The sequence below is a fragment of the Leucoraja erinacea genome, chromosome 8 (assembly GCF_028641065.1).
Source record: "Leucoraja erinacea ecotype New England chromosome 8, Leri_hhj_1, whole genome shotgun sequence".
Classification (NCBI taxonomy): domain Eukaryota; kingdom Metazoa; phylum Chordata; class Chondrichthyes; order Rajiformes; family Rajidae; genus Leucoraja; species Leucoraja erinaceus.
The window spans coordinates 17,746,593-17,768,091 of record NC_073384.1 but is presented as its reverse complement, the minus strand read 5'-3'; the positions used below and the strand labels follow the sequence as shown (position 1 = coordinate 17,768,091).

General features: G+C 45.3%; 1 protein-coding gene across 2 annotated transcripts in view; it reads right to left on the bottom strand.

The window, feature by feature from the left end:
* Positions 1-2,083: 2,083 nt before the first annotated feature.
* The window catches only part of LOC129699383 (uncharacterized), a 39,750-nt gene continuing 20,334 nt past the window's right edge, over positions 2,084-21,499 (bottom strand). The window contains exons 2-4 of one of the 2 annotated variants that reach the window (XM_055639105.1): positions 16,929-17,087; positions 14,642-15,141; positions 2,084-3,448 (exon numbers count right to left, since the gene is read on the bottom strand). In XM_055639105.1, the coding sequence (XP_055495080.1) occupies positions 2,940-3,448; positions 14,642-15,137 (1,005 nt within the window). In that variant the 5' untranslated portion in view covers positions 15,138-15,141; positions 16,929-17,087 and the 3' untranslated portion in view covers positions 2,084-2,939. Of the gene's footprint in view, positions 3,449-14,641; positions 16,841-16,928; positions 17,088-21,499 lie in introns of those variants that run through there. The other variant, XM_055639106.1, reaches the window with a different exon arrangement.

Genomic DNA, 21,499 nt, shown 5'->3' with positions numbered 1-21,499 from the left:
ATAAGACAAACAGCATGGTGAATGTGAAACAAAGTCTTTATTCATCGTGTTCAATATAAAAAACTCTTTTTTGCACATATTGAGAAAAGGAGCACCACAGCAAACAACACAGTGGTCTGAAAAAGGGCTTCTCAAACATGCAAATCAACAAATGAAGCACAAATAAGTATTTCCAGTATATATTCTCATTCAGCTGAGAAGTGGAGCACAAGCCTAAATTCCAGCAATAAAAGAGACAATGCAAAGCACTCAATGGCAAGTTTTAACATCTACAATCAGCTAAGTAGATGCATGATAACCACTTTTTAAAGAAAAGACAGATGCAATGAAATTACTGAAATGAAAAAAATTAAATGAAAAAATGCATCGACACTTAAAGTTAAATAAAACAAAGTCATTTTTACCATGCGATGATTTTTCAACACGTCGGTAGACGTTGTTGGCTCAAGAGTAACTCGGCAGAGGAACTTGGTAACTCGGGAGGAACTTGGAACATCGCAGAAATGACAAGTAAACGGCAAACTTAGTCATACCCGTGGGAACTCGGTTAAACTCTTGATCATAAACTTGGAATCCCGTACACAACCACGAGTCTTTCACTCAGGGTCACTCGTGGGTCAACTCGCACCGTGAGACAGGGCCAATAGGAAGATGCCAAGACCCCAAGCTCAGGAACTCATTCGACCTTCCTTCCACCGTTAAGATGCTCCCTAGAAAATGCAGCTTTGACGCAGCACACAATAATCTGCTGCCTCATCAACCATCAGACATCAAGCAAATTGTCTCCACTGCACAGTTACACGCTGAGTGAACGAATGAGATATTTCTATCTCAATCAGTGATGAAGTCCAACTGCAAATCATGTATTTACATATTCATATTTAATAACAGGCATAGTGATACATGGATCATTTAAATCACCATGCAAACATTTCAGTATAAGTGAGGTTATCTACTTGGGTGGCAAAAACAAGGGGGCAGATTATTATCTCAATGGGGTTAGGTTAGGTAAGGGGGAGGTGCAGCAAGACCTGGGTGTCCTTGTACACCAGGCACTGAAAGTTGGTGTGCAGGTACAGCAGGCAGTGAAGAAAGCTAATGGAATGTTGGCCTTCATAACAAGAGGATTTCAGTATAGGAGTAAAGAGCTTCTTCTGCAGTTGTATAGGGCTCTGGTAAGACCACATCTGGAGTATTGTGTAGTTTTGGTCTCCTAATTTGTGCAAGGACATCCTTGTGATTGAGGCAGTGCATCATAGGATCAGGAGATTGATCCCTGGGATGGCAGGACTGTCATATGAGGAATGATTGAAAAGACTAGGCTTATATTCATTGGAGTTTAGAAAGATGAGGGAGGATCTTATAGAAACATATAAAATTATAAATGGACTGGATGAGCTAAATGCAGGAAAATGTTCCCATGTTGGGTGCGTCCAGAACCAGGGGCCACAGTCTTAGAATAAACAGGAGGCCATTTAAGACTGAGGTGAGAAAAAAAACGTTTTCACCCAGAGTTGTGAATTTGTGGAATTCCCTGCCACAGAGGGCAGTGGAGGCCAAATCACTGGATGGATTAAAGTTAGATAGAACTCTCGGGGCTAGTGGTATCAAGGGATATGGGGAGAAGGCAGGTACAGGTTATTGATTTGGGATGATCAGCCATGATCACAATGAATGGCGGTGCTGGCTCGAAGGGTCGAATGGCCTCCTCCTGCACCTATTTTCAATGTTTCTAATACAGGGTATTGGTTGCTATGATTTAGTCATGGCCAGCTGGAAACTTAACAAGGCTGCACAGACAGTTGAATGTATCCGACTCAAATCACTGTGAATGACATGTGGCTTAGATCAGTGCCTTGAATCATTATAAATTGCGGTAATAATTTAGAAATACCCGAGCCATATCCTTCAATATCAATGTTCAACTTCATCTAGATTGGTAAATATATTTGCCTAAAATGTTTATGCTGGTATTAACCTAAACATCTCTTTGTGTGGTTGTAAAATATATAATACTAGACCAAGTGCAGACCCGTTGGGTCTGTTACCCCAGCGTGAGTGCGGGGGGGGGGGGGGGGGGGAAGAGGCGGCGTGCAGCGTCACACACTAACATCCCCCCCCCCCCCCCCGCACTCACGCTAATTGAGGGGAGGAGGGGAGAGGGAGAGAAAAAGAGGGGGGAGAGAAAAAGAGGGGGGGGGGGAGAGGGGGGGGTTTTATAATTCCTCCCTTTCCCTCCAGCAGGGGCAGCAGAGAGAATGGCGAATTTTGTAAAAACATTAATACCTCTGTCAATTTTCATCGATGGCTTAAATCCTCCGCACACATGCGGCGGAGTGGGGCTCTGAGCGAGGTGGCCAAAAATGATGGCCGTAGGTGGCGGCGTACTCTCGGAAATCGTAGCACAGAAAGCCAAAACCGGTCAAGAACAGACTTTTAGTAATATAGATATGTGCCAGAAACCCGGGTTGTGTGGGAGTGTGTGAGTGTGTGTGAGTGTAGGAGAATTTGTGGGGAGGTGGTGGGGATTCGGGAAAAATTTAAAAAATCATGATTATTGTAAATGGTTGGCCTAGACTCGGTGCCTCAATGACCTGTGAAGATAACATGGCATTAGGGACCCGAGGTCAGAGAGAGAGGGTCGAATAAGAAAACTTTGATCATATCACTGCAGTGACACGGAGTTTTGTGGAAATGTGGGAGGAACAATAAATGAGGTTAATGCAGGGTCATTGTAAACGGGTGGGCTGTGGTTGGCCTAACCCGAAAGGGCCTGTTTCTGTGCTGGATGACTCAATGCCTTCAAAATATAACCAATCACGAACCACAGGGACAGAAAGAGAGAGAGGAATGAGAAAACGTTGATCATATCAGTTGCCTTCAGTGACACAGTGCCGTGTGGCACAATCCAGTGCACACAGTTGCCCTGCTCATTGGCATTAGGACCATTCGCTGAGATCTGAATCTGACCACTCAATCGCCCTCAGCTGATCACTGAAGGTTGTCAGCATGTTAACAGTGTATGGTTCCAAATGCAGAATCTTCCCCTGTAGCAGGTTAGGCAGCTTTAATATGTGGGCAATTACGTCCTGTACAACAATGTTCAGAGCATCCAGATTCAGGAATTTCTCACTGCGCCATTCCAGCACTTCTACTTTCCCGAGCAGTGTGTTCATACTGAGTGTTCCATGTTTCAGCTGGCAATCTATAGCGAAGAAATATTCCAGTCGCTCTTGCTGCATGTTCAGTTGATCGTCCACAGCTTGTATTCTTTTTTTAGTCTGGCGAATCGCGTTTCTCACCTTCTCTATGCGCGAGATACAAGATTGCAGATCTGATGAACATTTTGAAACTTTCTCCTCTCCTCTCCGCACTTCTTCACGAAGCGATCGACAATTGTCCTCTGCCTCAGCTCTGCTGACTTCACAAGCAATGGCAGATATACCTCCTGGGGGCAGAAATGATTTTACTGAATTAAATATTTATTTTTCATTATTCATTGTTATAACACTCAATGATGAGCTTTTATACTGATATCTGGCCAGTGGACAAGGCCATTCATTAAAAATGTTGCTCAATAAGCAACAGTTCACCAAATTATGTGACACTGTTCCATGCTGGTGAATGAGCAACATTGAACCATTAGATCTTTTCTCATCTAACTTCATCTAACTTCTGGCAGCATATCCCAAATTGTTTCAGCTTCAAAAATTTCCACCCTTCAAGCCTATCATATCTTCATGGAAAATGCAAGTTTATAGAAGAATCTTTGTAAACCATCCCAATACACACAGAAATACACTAAATGCTGGAATAACTGGGTATCCTGAGAAGCTGCCTGTCCCGCTGAGTTACTCCAGCATTTTGTGTCTATCTTTGGTTTAAACCAGCATCTGCAGTTCCTTCCCACCAATCCTTGTACACATATTTTCCATCCTCTGCCAAAATATCCTTCATTCAAAATAATAATCAGTATTGTAGATGGCTTCAGTGTAGCCTAATCAAGACATTTCGGTCTGAACCAAATTATGTTGCCTGCAGTCATACACAGAATCAATAATAACAAAACATACAATAAACACAAATTAAACATCCACCACAGTGAGTTCACCAAGCACATCCTCACTATGATGGAGGCAAAGTCTTAGTCTCCGTCTCTTCCCTCCTTGTTCTCGCTCTGCGCCGAGGCGATGGATCCAGGCCGAAGATGCCGCTCTCCAGTCCAGCGGACCTCCGTGGTGATGTCGCCGCCGCCGAAAGTCGGAACACCATCTCCGCCACAGCATCAGCTTCGGGCCGCCTTCCCCGCCCCAGGCCGCCGCCTCAGCTCCAGGTCCCGCAGTCTCCGCTCCAGGCCGCCGCCCTGGCTCCAGGCCGCCGCACCCGCACCAGGCCGCCGCCCCCGCCCCAGGTCCCGCAGTCTCCGTTCCAGGCCGCCGCCCCAGCTCCGGGTCCCGCAGTCTCCGCTCCGGGCTGCCGCCCCAGCTCTGGGTCCCACCCCAGCTCCGGGTACCGCCCCAGCTCCGGGTCCTGCAGTCTCAGCTCCGAGCCCCGCTGCATCAGCTCCAGGCCGCCGCCGAAAGCCAGAACGCCACACCAGCAAGTCGGGCTACCGCTGCCTTAGCCCCGAAGACGGCCAAGCTTCTCGTTGTTAAGTCCTGGCTGGCTCTGCCTCCGGAGCCTCGGGGTTGGTCGCAGGTTGGAGGCCGCCAGCTCTGCCATTAGGCCTCAGCGCAGACGGAGGCAGAGAAGGGGGATACAACATGAAAAACTCGCATTCCCCCGAAGGAAGAGACAGATAACATGTTTCACCCCCTCTAACACAACCTAACAAACTAAAACTTAACCAAAACAAGACAAAACAAACAACAGATAAAAGTAAAGACAGACGGACTGCAGGCGAGCCGCAGCTGTTAACAGCGCCGCCACTTCCGGACTTCCGGATACTGGGCAGATTAGAACTGTATCTCACGGGCTGTGTAATATGTAAATGGAGGGGTGAGGGGGGGTATCCATCACCGAACAGTTCATGCAAGAAATGTCTGTCTCAACGTGGATGTTAAATGAACCTTCAACAGTGCAAATGTTTAGAGACACAAGAAGTTAAACTTACACAGTATAGTCTTCTGCTTCGAAGATGGTTCCATTAGAGTATGTGAAGGGGAAACCAGTGGATGTATTTGGATTTTCAGAAGGCAGCACAGACTTCACTACCCATGTTAATCAGATGAGATATTTTGCTCAGAGATGGCATTTGTCTCCATGCCTTGAGAATTTGTCTATTTTTCCAAGGACTGCTGATTACTCATTTCTCCATTTGTTGCCAAACTAATCAGATACAGGTGGCTGAATAACCTCTTGCTGTAAAGTTACTGGTCATGGAGGTATGTTTTGTTTTCCAGCTACATTTATGAAGTGGAGGAAAGAGCCATCCCTGCCACATTTTCTCTCTGAAATCATCCTCCAATGGAGGCTTTGCAGGGAGGATGAGGAATTCCAAGTGTAAATCCTTTGTTTTATTTTTCATTCAGAAGACGACAAAATAAGGGTAAAAATACCATAATGGGAGTTATCTACAGGTCCCCAAACAGTAGCCTGGAAAATGAGTGCATTGAATCAATAGTTAAAATTGCCAAGTCACAAACATAATGCTACGATTGTTATGGGAGATTTCAACCTGCAGGTAGACTGGTAGAATCAAGTTGGAACTGGACCCCAAGAAAGGGAGTTTGTAGAGTGCCTCCGTGATGGATTCTTAGAGCAGCATGTACTGGAGCCTACCAGGAGGAAGGCAATTCTGGATTTAGTGTTGAGTAATGAACCGGATTTGGTTAGGGAACTCAAAGTAAAGGAGCCATTAGGAGGCTGTGATATGGAAAGTTTGAATCTCCAATTTGGGAGGAAGAAGGGTAAATCAGAGGTGTCGGTATTACAGTTGAACAAAGGGGATGATGGAGCCATGAGGGAGGAGTTAGCCAAACTTGACTGGAAAGATACCCAAGCTGGGATGACAGTGGAATAGGTATTTCTGGGAATAATACAGAAGGTGCAGGGTCGGTTCATTGCAAAGAGGAAGAAAAATTCCAAGCGGTGACCATGACTGACAAGGGAAGTCAGGGTCAGTATCAAAATAAAAGAGAAGAAATATAACATAGCAAAGATGAGGAAGCCAGAGGATTGGGTAACTTTTAAAGAACAACAGAAGATAACTAAAAAGGCAATATGGGGAGAAAAGATGAGGTGTGAAGGTAAACTAGCCAATAATATAAAGGAGGATGGTAAAAGCTTCTTTAGGTGTCTGAAGAAGAAACAACTAATCAGGCCAAAGTTGAACCCTTGAAGACTGAAATGGGTGAATTTATTATGGGGAACAATGAAATGGCAGATGAGTTGAACAGGCACTTTGGATCCGTCTTCAATAAGGAGGACACAACCAATCTCCTTGATGTACCAATGGCAGAGGATCTAGGGTGGCGAAGGAACTGAAGGAAATGTACATTAGGCAGGAAATGGATACACAAATGGGACTGAAGGCTGAAAAATCCCCAGGGCCTGATGGTCTGCAAAACATGGTACTTAAGGAAGTGGCTCTAGAAATCGTGGATGCATTGGTGACCATTTTCCAATGTTCTATAGATTCAGGATCAGCTCCTGTGGATTGGAGGGTAGCTAATGTTATCCCACTCTTTAAGGAAGGAGGCAGGGAGAAAAGAATAAATAATAGACCAGTTAGCCTGACATTGGTGGTGGGGAAGATGCTGGAGTCAATTATAAAAGATGAAATAGCGGCACATTTGGATAGCAGTAGCAGTATCGGTCAGAATCAACATTTACGAAGGGGAAATCATGCTTGACTAATCCTGTAACCAGAATAATGGACAAGGGAGAGCCAGTGGATGTAGTGTACCAGGACCTTCAGAAAGCAGTTGATAAGGTCCCACATTAGAGCACATGGTATTGGGGGTAAAGTGTTGACAATGAATAGAAAATTGGTTGGCAGACAGGGAAAAAAAAAAGTGTAGGGTCCCTTTCAGAATGGCAGGCAGTGACTAGTGGGCAGGCACGTGCCGTAAGTAATTAGTCGAGGCAGGAAACCAGTATCTTTGTCAGTCGGCTTTAAAAAAATATCTTGTAAACCACGCATGCGCAGATTGTTCACTCAACTTTCATAAAGTAATTTGTCTTCTAAAGTATTGAAAAACATATAGCTCAAAGAAATGTATTTACCACATTCTATTTGTTAAAAATACAACTGCATAGCCACTCTTTCCTGTTGTACCAAGCTGTTTAAAATGTTTTAATTATTTTTGTTCCTTTGCGCTGTTGAAGTTCTTTAAGTTCTGGCGTTGGTCTGCCATTTGTAATTATTTTTGTCTTTTCCTCATAGGATTGCTTAGAGAAACTCTTAAGATAATCACTATCCATCTTTGAAAAACCTGCCAAGAAACTTGTAATGCGCACAGTGGCGTAGCGTGGGGGGGGGGGGGGGGGGGGGCGCAGAGGGGCGATTGCCCCGGCGCTAAATTTTTAGGGACGCAAAAAAATAGTTGGATAAATTTTTTTTATAAAAGGGCAAAACAATTTGTTCTAAAGGCACGTTGCGCCTCTTTAGCAGCCTTCCCCTGAATTATTGTAATAAAATGTAATTTTTTTTGCCATTTTATAATTATTTTTATCTAACAATTTTTTTGCGCCACTAAAATTTTATCCAACAATTTTAACCAACCAGCGATCTCTGCGCCGAGGCCACTGCCACTGTCCCAGCCGCCGCTGTCGTCCACTGGGCCCGTGGTCACCGCTGTCCCACGGAACGTGCCCCAGCTCCGAGTTCTGGTCGCCGCTGTCCCAGCTCCGAGGCCAGATCGCCGCTGCTCCAGCTCCGATACCGTGTGGCTGCTGCCGCTGCCCCCGCTCCGAAGCCAGGCCGCCGCTGTCCCTGCTCCGAGGCCAGGTCGCCACTGCTCCAGCTCTGATGCCGTGTGGCTGCTGCCGCCGCCCCAGCTCTGAGGCCAGGCCGCCGCTGCCGCTGCCGCCATCCCAGCCGCTGCCGCCGCCATCCCAGCTCCGATGCCGGGCGGCCGCTGCCGCTGTCCCAGCTCCGAGGTCAGGCTGCCGCTGTCAAAGTCGCCGCTGCCCAGCTCCAAGTTCTGGTCGCCACTGTCGCCACTGCCCAGCTCCGAGTCCCAGCCGCCGTTACCACTGCCCCAGCTCCGAAGCCGCCATTAGGCCTCGGCGCAGGTGGAGACGGGGGATACGACAAAAGAAGTCGCATCCCCCGAAGGAAGAGACCAAAAACTGCTAATGAGGAGGCGCAATATTTTAAACTGCCCCGGGCGCGCAAAACCCACCCTACGCCACTGAATGCGCATGCGCAGTAGGATGCCGCAAGTGGGGTGCCACAAGGCTCGGTGCTGGAAGTACAGCTGTTTACAATATATATTAATGATTTGGACGAAGGGATTAAAAGTAACATTAGCAGATTTACAGATGGCACAAAGATGCGTGGCAGTGTGAACAGTGCAAGGCAAGGCAACCTTAATTAGGCAAGGCATCTTTAATTAGGCAAGGCATCTTTAATTAGGCAAGGCGTCTTTAATTAGGCAAGGCGTCTTTAATTAGGCAACACAGCTTTAGCATTTCCAAACCCAAGTCACAGCTTTAGCATTTCCAAACCAAAGGCAACACAGTTTTAGCATTTACAAACCAAAGGCAACACAGTTTTAGCATTTCCAAACTACATTTTCAAACCACATTAAGGGCACTGACAGGTCAGTAAAACTCAGTTTAGTAGACTTGTGTTCAGTGTTGTTCACAGCTCAGACTGAGAGACACGCTCCTCCATCTGGCAGAGACTGACCGAGACACTCAACACTTCCGGGTTTTATAGTCCCTCTGGAAGGGGCGTGGCCTTCAGGAGAGTGAATCTCAACATTTTTTAAAAACTAATAACTTTTTTTTCATCGATGGCAAAAATCTTGATGTCCTGCACAGCGGAGGGGGGTTCTGAGTGAGATGGCCAAAAATCACAGCCGTAAATGGTATGTTTTTTTCTAAAATCAATATACAGAACAGAAAGTGGTCAAGATCAGACTTTTAGTAATATAGATTAATTATTTGGGCAAAGGGATTAAAAGTAACATTAGCAGATTTAGAGATGACACAAAACTGCATGGCAGTGTGAACATTGATGAGGATGCTATGAGGATGCAGGGTAACTTGGACAGGTTGGCTATTGCGTTTGGTGGGCGGCGCGACCGGTGTCGCAGCGGCCTCTGCAGTCTGTCTGTTTTTTTTGTTTTTTTGTCCTGTTGAGGGTTTAGTTTGTAGCTGTTTATCGGGTTTTTTTTTTTTAATGTGTATGTGTGGGGGGTGGGGGGTGGGTGGGGGAAACTTTTAATCTCTCCCCTGCATGGAGACCCGACCTTTTCCCTGTCGGAGCTCCGTTGCCATTGGGGCCTAGCGCCGTGGAGCGGCCTCCACCGGAACGACCTGGAGGCTCAAGTCACAGAGCATGTGGAGCTGGGGAGCTGCCGTGGAGCCTGCTGTGGAGCCGCGGAGCCTGCTGTGGAGCCGTGGAGCCTGCTGTGGAGCCTGCTGTGGAGCTGCTGAGGAGCTGCTGCAGACTTACCTACGTGGAGCTGGCCGGCTTCGGGGCGTGGAGAGCGGCGGTGGCGCGTTGATGCGGCCCGGCTCCGGTGGATGGTGACATCGGGAGCTCGCGGATCCCCGGGGGGAGGCTGCTTTGCGGGGCACCGGCAGCAGCGACTTCTCCCGCCCGAATTGCGGGATTGAGAGTGACCTGGAGGGGGGCCCTACAACGACCGGCGCGGCCTTAATTTGCCGCGGACTAGCGCCCGCCGGGGGCTTTGACCTCGACTTTGGGAGGGAAATGGAATGCAGGGGAGAGACAAGAACTTTGCCTTCCATCACAGTGAGGAGGAGAGCCACTGTGATGGATGTTTATGTGAATAGTGTTGGTGTGTGTTTTGGTTATTTTATTGTATGGCTGCAGAAACTACATTTCGTTTGAACCTCATGTGAGGTTCAAATGACAAATAAAGGTATTGTATTGTATTGGGGATCTGGGGGTCCTTGTTCATCAATCATGTTCATGTTGGCCTTTATAACAAAAGGAGTTGAGTATAGGAGCAAAGGAGTCCTCCTGCAGTTGGTGAGGCGACACATGGAGTATTGTGTGCAGTTTGGTCCCCAAACTTAAAGTACATTCTTGTTATCGATGTCGGGCAGCGTAGGTTCACAAGGTTATTTCCCGGGATGGCGGGACTCATATATTGATAGATTGGAGCGGCTGGGCTTGTATACCGTGGAATTTAGAAGGACAAGAGGGGATCTTATTGAAACATATGAGATTATTAGGGCTTTGGACACGCTAGACGCAGAAAACATGTTCACGATGTTGGGGGAGTATAGAACCGGGGGCCATCGTTTAAGAACAAGGGGCAAGTCATTTACAGTGATGAGGAAAAGCTTTTTCACACAGAGAGTTGTGAATGTGTGGAATTCTCTGCCTCAGAGGGCGGTGGAGGCCGGTCCTCTGGATGCTTTCAAGAGACAGTTAGATAAAGCTCTTATGGATAGCAGAGTTAAGGGATATGGAGGGAAGGCAGGAATGGGATACTGATTGTGGATGATCAGCCATGATACCATTGAATGGCGGTGCTGGCTCAAAGGGCTGAATGGCCCTCTCCTGCATCTATTGTGCTCCAAGCATGTCAGATGAAAAGGAAGATTTGACAGGAATATTTTCACCAGAGAAAGAATGTGGTGCACGAGACATTACTACAAGATAAGGAACAGGTCGCTTCAAACTGAAGTAAGCAAAACCTTGAGGAGAAAGGTCCGAAGATGGGACCCAACCCAAAACGTCATTATCAGTGTGAAGAAGGGTCCTGACCCAAAACGTCACATCCATTTTCCCCAGAGATGCTACCTGACCCTCTGAGTTATTCCAGCACTTTGTGCTGTTTGAAGTAAGCAGAAGTTCCCTCTTACAGCAGCAGGATAAGGCCACAATCCCTCAGGTCTGTCCCCTCATCTAATGTAATTGTGGCCAGTCAGTATTGACATCAACTTCAGACACACTTCCTCCAGTACCACGAGCTCTTCATTTATGCCCTGGACCTTTATGCGGTATCTAGTCAAACGCGTTTTGGAATTCTAGAGGGCCACAGAGAACATGGAAAAGTACAGCACAGGAACAGGCGCTTTGCCCCACAATCTCTGTGCCAAACATGATGCCAAGCTGAACTAATCTCGTGTGCCCGCATGTGATTTATACTTCTCCATTCCCTGTATGTCTATATGCCTATCTAAAAGCCTCGTAAATGATATGATTGTATCTGCCTCCACCACTATTCTTGGAGGTTTGTTTCAAATACTCACCATCCACTCTGAAAACAAAAACTTTTTAAAAATCCATTTTTTAAAATATTTCACCTTGCATAAACCTACACCCTCGCCGAAGCAAACTTGAGGATATATTGTATTTATTAACTTTCCCTGTCAAATCCTCATAGAATGACATCAAATTGGTCAAACAATCTTTACCTATCATAAAACTGTGTTGACTTGGTTTGATTACATTCAGCTTTCCTACAAAATCAGCTACTTCATCTTTTGATTTCTCACTACCATCCTGCCAACAATGAAATGTTAGATTAACTGGAGTATAACTACCTCATTGAACAAGGCAGTCATATTTGCTGTTTTTAATTCCTATGATACTCTCCTCAAAAGCCTCTCTTGAGATCCTAATTTTTGTTTTCATTCGTCTTGGTTCTTGGTTTCTTGGTCCTCCAAAATATTCCAACTGGAATTTAAACTGGAGGTGGTGAAGGGAGGGATTAACGCAGATGGGTTATTAGGAAGAAAGTGCTACTTTAAATTTAGTTGCATCTGGTTGGGTAACTATAGTTTGGTGGAGATTATTCCATGCTTTAATTGTGCGTGGGAAGAACGAATTGCTGTACACATCTGTCTTTGTAGCTGGGATCACAAATTGGATCGAATGCCCTCGTCTGCTCCTAATTGGTTTGGGGTTGGTGTAGGTCTTGTGATCTATGTCTAGCTGACCATTTAACATTTTGTAAAAACAGGTCAAACGGTGAGCTTCACGTCTGTCTTGGAGAGAGTTCCACCCCAGAGAATTCAGAAGTTTGGTGACACTCGCTTCTCTCTCATAGGTGTTAGTAACAAATCGAGCTGCCTGTCTTTGGACACGTTCGATGGATGAAATGTTTTTATCTGTGTATGGGTCCCATGCTGCAACTGCGTAGTCCAAATGAGGTCTAACGAGGGTGAAATACAGCTTCTCCTTGACAGAAGCTGAACAATGATGAAAGTTGCGCCTCAGGAAGTTTAGGACACCTGTTGCTTTCACTGTTGCATGATGAGTCTGACCATTCCAACGCAGATCATTCTGCAATTTGATGCCAAGATACTTGGTTTGTTTGGATTCTTCAAGGGTGACACCAAGTATGTTGTAGGATGTAAAGCCTTGATTCCTCTTTCTGGTGACATGCATGGTTTCACATTTGGAAGGGTTGAACTGCATGCCCCATTGTTGTGACCACTCGACCATAGTATCGAGATCCTTTTGGAGAGCATCTTCATCATCAGTTGACTTAATTGGACGGTACAGCAAACAATCATCAGTGAATAGTCTGGTCGTACTTGCAACTTTTTCATGGATGTCATTTATGTAAAGCAAAAATAGGTGTGGGCCAAGTACTGTGCCCTGGGGTGTACAACTCAACACTGGATGCCAATTGGAGCTCTTTCCGTTCACACACACACACGCTGAAGGCGTTTTGTCAGGAAACTGGAAATCCATCGTTTCGTGTTGGAACGAATACCATAGAAGTCAAGCTTCCGAAGCAGTCTCTGGTGTGGGATGACATCAAATGCTTTAGAAAAGTCCAGCACAACTAAATCCATGATGACGTTACTGTCATGGTGCTTGGTCAGGTCATTTGTCGTCAGGATAAGTTGAGACTCGCATGATCTATGCTCACGTGATGCATCAGATTACTATCAATGATATGCTCCAGCAATTTGCAGCAAGTACTTGTTAGTGAAACAGGACGATAATTCGCTGGGTTGGTGGTTGAACCCTTCTTAAAGAGAGGAGTGATGTTAGCCTTCCTCCAATCCAGCGGAACATCGCCCGAGTCAAGCGATTGTTGAAAAATGAACTGCAAAACTGGAGCCAGTTCTTCGGCTGCGATCTTGAGGGCTTGATTCTGTATCTGATCTGGTCCAATTGCTTTTGTGGTATTAATGTTGAGCAATAACTTCTTGACACCTTCAACCTCAATTTTAATAGCAGGCATATCAGCATATGGGCTGGGCGGAAGGACTGGAAATGACGAAGGCTCCACATCTTCCCGGGTGAAAACGTGTTGAAATTGGTTTGCAAGTGCTTCTGCTTTCGCCTGGTCCTCAGTGATCAGACAGTTGTTCACTTTAAGCATCTGGACACCAGTGTTGTCTGTCCGTCTGGATTTCACATATCTCCAAAAAGCCTTGGGTTGCTCTCCCCAAGAATAGAGGAAACATGTTGTCTATGAGCACTCCTAATTACACGATCGACTTGCTTTCGCACACTAGTAAAATTGTCCCAGTCCAGTTTTGTACCCCCTTTTTTGGCACAGATATAAAACTTCTCTTTCTTACTGCAGAGACGTTTCAGTTTTGCCGAAAACCAAGGAGGACGCATCATACGGCCCTTGATTAGTTTTTGAGGAACATAATTTGTGACAATATTATTTAAAGAGTTTTTCAGCCACACCCAGTTGTCTTCTACGGATCTTTTATCTGGTTGCAGGTTGAAGAAATCTTTTGCCAGTTTTTTTGCTAGGCCTTTAAATTCCTCGCTGTTCACTTTTTTCCAGAGGGAAATTTTTCGCGATGGTTTTGAAGGAACTTTAAGCTTTAAGTGCAGTTTTGCTTGGATAATATATTCATTCATGCATCGACGGCAGAAAAAAACAAAAGGAAATTGCTTCAATTCGTTGGAAATTCGGAAGACATTTTCTTTCCCATTCCCACTTAACTGAGGCTCCATTCACCACCAGTTGTCTAATTAAGCCCATTTAAGCTCAGGGACTGCACCTCATCTCCCAATGGGACGCAACATTGGGAATGAACACTGAGTTCGGGGCATTGAGATAATCAACCATCCCAGTCACCTGTTGTTATTCTCAATTCCCTTTACCACCCACTTTCACTGAACACCTTCTGTCATATAAAACTCTCCGTCCTCCACCCGATCACAGATCTTGCCGGTCTCTCGAGATGTACTCCACATCTTGAAACGGATTTATTTCCATTTTTTACACAGTTCTGATTAAAGGTCATAGGAGAACATAACGTTAACGCATCTTCTCTGTCCAAAGATCCTGCCTGACCCACTAAATATGTCCAACAGTTTTATTGGAAAGGAACGAGTCAGTGTTTAACATCTTTTCATTTACTGTCAAGATCCTTTGCAATGCCCGTAGTTTGAGAACTGCTGCTAGATGTTCTGAACTTCCCTCTCGCTCGGACCTCTGATAAATCAAAACCTGGATGAACTAATACATTCAATCTATATTTGGATCTTCACTTCACAATAACTCACCTGCTATGGTGCCAATAATGGGAATAAACATTATCCCAATGCTTACATTCCTTGCAATTTCCATAGACCTCTCATGTTCCCTTTGTCTCTCCAATGCTCTCTCTGCCACTCTCAGTGGCTCTCTTAAGCTACGCATGTAACGTTTTTGCTTGGTCTTCTCCTCTCTCATGGTTGGAAGCTGTCCTTGTAAAGCGCTCAGTTCCTGTTTCTTCCGTTTCATCTCTTCTTGTATTCTGCCTTTCTCTTCCATTAGGTTCTCACAGACTGATTGAACCTCTCTCAGATAGCCAACAGCCATGCCATAGGCCTCCTTTGCTTCACAGTGTGCTTTCTGGACCAGCCACTGGATCACATCAACATCTGCTTTATTCGGGGCTCTGTTCCCGATTCTGGTCAGTTTGCTGGCCAGCGACTCCACAGCTTTGACCTGTTTTGAGAGATGCTTTCCAATCTTGTTGGCAGCTTCTGCCTTCATAAAATACTGTGCAACCGCCATGGTCCTTTTAGAAATAAAGAGGAGGGTTATTAACAAAGTTGGGTGCTCCAGGGTCCAGAATTATCTCTATTTCCTCTTTTGAACAAACTATATTCGCTGCTCTCCAATCCTCCAGGGCCTGGACTGTTTACAGTGAGGATGCAAAGATCTGCATCTGGGCCTCAGTATTCTCCTGTTTTGCTTCTTTTAATAACCTGCGATAGATCCAATCATAATCTGAAGACATGTCCACCTTAATGCTCTTCAAAACACCCAGCCCCATACCCTTCTTGATCTCATACTGCCTCAGCCCACAAGATCCCTCTCCCAGCTCGCATGTCCTTCTCTTAGTGAATCTTGATGCAAAGTACTAATTTAATACCTTTCCCATGTCCTGTGTAGATTAACATAGTTTAGTTTAGAGATCTTGCATAGAAACAGGGACAGCTTCTTCCTTACAGCCATGAGGCTAGTAAACACTACAAACTCACATAAGCTCTGAACATAAGCAGTGACTAGTGGGGTACCGCAAGGTTCAGTTCTGGGACCCCAGCTATTTACGATATATATTAATGATTTGGACGTGGGAATTGAATGCAACATCTCCAAGTTTGCGTAAGACACGAAGCTGGGGGGCAGTGTTAGCTGTGAGGAGGATGCTAGGAGGTTGCAAGGTGACTTGGATAGGCTGGGTGAGTGGGCAAATGCATGGCAGATGCAGTATAATGTGGATAAATGTGAGGATATCCACTTTGGTGGCAAAAACATTAAAGTAGATTATTATCTGAATGGTGGCTGATTAGGAAAGGGGGAGATGCAACGAGACCTGGGTGTCATGGTACACCAGTCATTAAAAGTAGGCATGCAGATGCAGCAGGCAGTGAAGAAGGCGAATGGTATGTTAGCATTCATAGCAAAAGGATTTGAGTATAGGAGCAGGGAGATTCTACTGCAGTTGTACAGGGTCTTGGTGAGACCACACCTGTAGTATTGCGTACAGTTTTGGTCTCCTAATCTGAGGAAATACATTCTTGCCATAGAGGGAGTACAGAGAAGGTTCACCAGACTGATTCCTGGGATGTCAGGACCATCATATGAAGAAAGACTGGATAGACTCGGTTTGTACTCGCTAGAACTTAGAAGATTGAGGGGGGGGGGGGGGGATCTTATAGAAACTTACATAATTCTTAAGGGGCTGGACAGGCTAGATGCAGGAAGATTGTTCCCGATGTTGGGGAAGTCCATAATAAGGGGTCACAGTTTAAGGATAAGGGGGAAATCCTTTAGGACTGAGATGAGGAAAACTTTTTTCACACAGAGAGTGGTGAATCTCTGGAATTCTCTCCTGCAGAAGGTAGTTGAGGCCAGTTCATTGGCTATATTTAAGAGAGAGTTAGATGTGGCCCTTGTGGCTAAAGGGATCAGGGGGTATTGAGAGAAGGCAGGTATGGGATACCGAGTTAGATGATCAGCCATGATCATATTGAATGTGCAGGCTCGAAGGGCCGAATGGCCTACTTCTGCACCTATTTTCTATGTTTCTATGTTAACTACAATAAACTATTATTATTACTATTGCACAATAATTGTTTGTTTTGAGTATGTGTGTATGTGTATATACCCGACCATGCCCATATCAGGTTCACTTAACATTTCATCCGCTATGTCACGTTATTAATGATTAAAGTTTAAAAAAAAAATCCAAAAACACTTCTCACAGACAGCCTTTTTCCAGCAGATTCATTTTTGCCATCTTTAAAGATAGGATTTATTTTAAAACACCTTGCGATTTAAAAAAAAAAAATGTTTTACCTTGCTTAAAGATTCACTTTCTCGGCCCCGCTCGCTCGGCTCGGGGAAGTGAAGAGTCCACAAAAGCTAACCTTGCGCTTATTAGGTTTCTTTTAAAAGACCTCCCGGTTTTTGACTTGATTGCAGTAATTCCGTTACACCTCACGGTTTTAACTGATTCTTTGAATATAATAACATTTTAAAAAGATTAACCTTGCTTTTATTCTATTTCTTTTAAAATACCTCGCCATTGCACTAATTCCGTTTTTGACTTGATTCCACTTAATATCTATATAATTAAAAGTCTCTTGACCACTTCCTGTGTTTTTGTTTGAATTTAGAAACAAAAAAGGCTACCACATATGGCTGTGATTTTTTGGCCATTTTACTCAGTCCTCCTACGATGATCAGGCCCAGAGGATTTTTCCCATAGATGAAAAATAAAAGAGTTATTAGTGTTTAAAAATGTTGAGATTCTCGCTCCTGTCAATCACCATGATGAAGGCCACGCCCCTTCTTGGGAGAGGGACTATAAAATCTAGAAGTCTGGATGTGGCTCAGACGCTGCAAGATGGTGTGCGTGAGGCCACAAATCAGTCCGAGCTGGGAATCTACACAACACTGTCTCCTGAACTGTGAGTGCCCTTTATGTGGTTTTATGTGGTCTTGAAACCAGTCCCTTCAGCCCACAACACCCATACTAGCACTCCAGAAAGCCCCCCCCCTCCCCCCCCCCACTACGCTCCCTCCCCTCACTGGCCAGTAATATTGGAATTGGTGGAGAGGTGGAATATTGCGTTGGGGGGCCAGCCCTCTCACGTGTAGCTGGGGCCCAACGAGTCCTACTTAGTCTAGTATACTATTAAAAGTCTCATCTTGTAGGTATGTGTGTATGTATGTGTGTGGCCGTGTATGTGTTATTTTGTAATTTTTGTCAAAACCCTACGCAGTAGCGCTTTCCCACATTGTAACTCACATTTTTACCGTCCACGCCGTAATCAAGATTTCATGTTATATTTCAAAAGTTATTGATGATTAAAGTTTCATAAATAAGCCAAAACAGCCTTTTAAAACACAGATAGTTTACTATCAGAGCCCCCTCCTTCTCTCCCTCCCAGAGACTTCTCATCGCGGACCGATCTCGAAGGGCTCGACAGGGGTATTGAACTGTGAAATGTAAAGTTGTACAATATTCTTTGAAAGTAATACGGCCAATTATCAACACTGTGGTAAAGGAATTCAATCCCACTTACGTGCATATAATCCTCCTCACTGCCCATCCATCCCTCTTTACCACAGCATGGCACTGCCTTCTCACTGTCCCTCCATCCCTTCTTCCCACAGTGCTGCTCTCCCTCCTAACTGCCGTCCCTCTCTCCATCCCACACACTTCCCATCCCGGACCAAATATGCTTTGAAAATAATACGGCCAACTCACAACACAGTGGTAAAGGAATTCAATGCCACTTGCAGACCAGCTGCTGATAAAGTTATTCAAGGGCATTCTCCAACTTCACATTCCTGACAACAGCTCAGAAACCATCAAGACTTCAATGCACAAAGTTCTGAAATTTGCTCTGAGCAAGCGAAGGACCAAAATTGCAAAGCCATAAGGTTATCCCTTCCATTCTGCAAGCCAACGTCACCAGGCCCTATCGGAGGGGGGCAAAGGGGGCCATTTAGCATCGGTGTCATGTCTGCCTGCTTTAAAGGGATCTTGATTTGGGGGCCTCTGCTTGATCTTGGTTTGGGGGCCACTAAAATTGAATTGAAGTCGGATCGGCCCCGTTGCAGGATGGCTAAGGAACAATGTAAACAGATGTTGAGAAGCAGTAAGGAGCAGAAGAACAAGAGACAAGAGACCCCCCCCCCCCCCCCCCCCAGGTTAAATGTTAAGATGAAACTATACGGTTAATGGCAGGACCCTTAACACATTTGATGCACAGAAGGATCTTGGGGTTCAAGTCAAAATCTACCTGAAAGTGGCATACAAAACCCCCGTCTCACAGTGCGAGTTGACACACGAGGTACCCCGAGTTAAAACTCGTGGTTATAACGTACGAGTAACGTAGCTGTAACGTCGGAACTCGTGGACGCAACTTAGAGACTCGTGGCGCTAACGGCAGGTACCCGTGAAACTTGTCAACAGACAAATTAATGACGCCCACGCATCCCCCCCCATTGACCTCCCCCAACCTCTCTCCACCTCAACTCACGCCTGAGCACCAAAGCAGCTCAGAAGGCGAAGCCTGAGCTCCATCTCCCAACAATCTGATGTGCACATCCGTCCATATTCAAACATTTCATTACCTGTCTCCCTGCAATGTGTAGACATGGCAGTAAATTCAATTAAAATATATCAAATCTGTGTGTTTCAAACAAATCATAAGTATAACTGCTCTGGCACTGGACGGTAAGCATTTTCCCTTTGTAGGTCACATCAATAGATGCGGCCGCGCTGAATTTTATCTTTAAACCAAAGCCGCAGGATGGAGATGTCTTTTTAACACTGTTGCTTATTAAAACATAACACTGTTGCTTATTAAAATGGACCTTCATTCAGGGTTGGTTCAAGAGACGAACTTGGTACATCGCAGAAATGACAAGTAAACGGCAAACTTGTCATACCCGTGGGAACTCGGTTAAACTCTTGATCATACACTTGGGATCTCATACACAACCATGAGTACTTCACTCGGGGTACCTCGTGGGTCAGCTTGCACCGCGAGACAGGGCTTTAATGAGAAAGACAAATGAAATGCTTACCGTCATCAGTCAGGGCATCGAATACAAGCGGCAGGAAGTCACATTGCAGCTTTATAAAAGGTTTGTATTTGGATGTTGTAGCATTGGCTATAGCATGTTAGCCAATTGGAATGCTTAGTAATTATAACCCCACCTAATGGTAACATTCATAGTGGAAGACCCTGCCCACCAAAGATCTTATAGCAGAGCTATAAGATCTTTGCTGCCCACTGCTTACCAGTCTGAGTAGCAGTGTGAACGTGTGATGATCTGCTGTGTAGTTGATGACCTGAACAATAAAGATGCTTATGTTTCAATCCGTGTGAGTTTCAGCTCTTTACATGATGTCAGATCGGGTCTGCCCCACATCTGGTTATCGCGATTTATTTCATTTACCAATTTTTATTTGCATGTTTTTTTGTGATTTGGAAATATGGCTAGTTCTTGTCGAAAGCCTAGCCCGCTTGTGTTTGATTCCGATATTGCGGAGCGATGGAGGATGTTTGAGAAGGATTACTCTCATTATGAACGCATCATTCACCGCAACGATCCCGATGATTTGAAGGCTTCGCTACTGCTGAATTTAGCGGGTCTGGAGGCTATGATCCACGCTGACTCATTTGAATTTGCACCTACTCAATTGGATGCGAATGGACAGGTATTGGTGCCAGCAGAATCTATAGACAACTCCATGGTGTTGCTGAGAAAGTTTAGAGAACTGGCCGACCTGCTGTCTAACAGAATCCTTGAGAGGCAAAGTTACTGATCCTGCTGTGACCATGATAGTCAATAACAAACCGATGATCGCCAAGGTCGATACCGGTGCCCGCGTGAACGTCATGTCACTCAAAGTGTTCAACAAGATAAGAACCACTGAGCACATGAGAAAAGACTCCTCCACCTTACATGCTTATGGAGGGGAAATTCTTCTTCACCCACTGGGCAAAACCGATTTCAAATGTACCATCAATGAACAGACCAAGGACTTGCTATTTTACATCATCCAGCCAAGTTCTGAAACCCTGCTAGGCATCGATATGTACCATGACCTGGGTTTGGCCTATTTTGGGCATGCTGTTCACAAACTCTGTTTGACAGAGGGACCACCCAAACAGATGCTATCCAACTACAAAGATTTGTTTGACAACCAACTCGGTAAACTACCTACAATATACAAGATCATTGTCGACCATGCAGTCACCCCAATTGTACGTGCCCCTCACTGCGTCCCGCATGGCATGCGTGAGCAAATACACAATCAGCTTAAATGTATGGTCTCCATTGGAGCCCTCGCCAAAGTCAGAGAGCCCTCTGATTGGGTTTCCACCATGATTGTTACCACAAGGAGTTACGCATCTGTATCAACCCTAAATATTTGAATACAGCAATGAAACGCCAACACTATCCTATGAGGACCATCAAAGACTTCGCAGCACAAATCGGTAACGCAACGGTTTTCTCAGTCATGGATGCCAAAAACTCATTCGGGCAAATCCCGTTAGACCGTGCCTCATCGGCATTAACAACATTAGCCACCCCGTTCAGACGTTACCGATTCCTAAGAATGCCCTTTGGCATCAACTCTGCCAGCGAAGTCTTCCAGCGTGCAATGGAACAACTGTTTGCAGAATTCCCCTGCGATGCCACAGAGCACGAGGCAAACCTACGTAAAGTTCTGGACTGTGCCAGAGACATCAATTTAAAGCTGAACCCACTGAAGTGCAAGTTCAGGGTTCCCGAAGTCACTTACGTAGGTCACGTGTTCACTAGCAATGGGCTGAAACCAGATCCTCTGAAGACTGCAGCAATCAACGAGCTGCTGGTACCAACTGACGTCACCAGCCTGC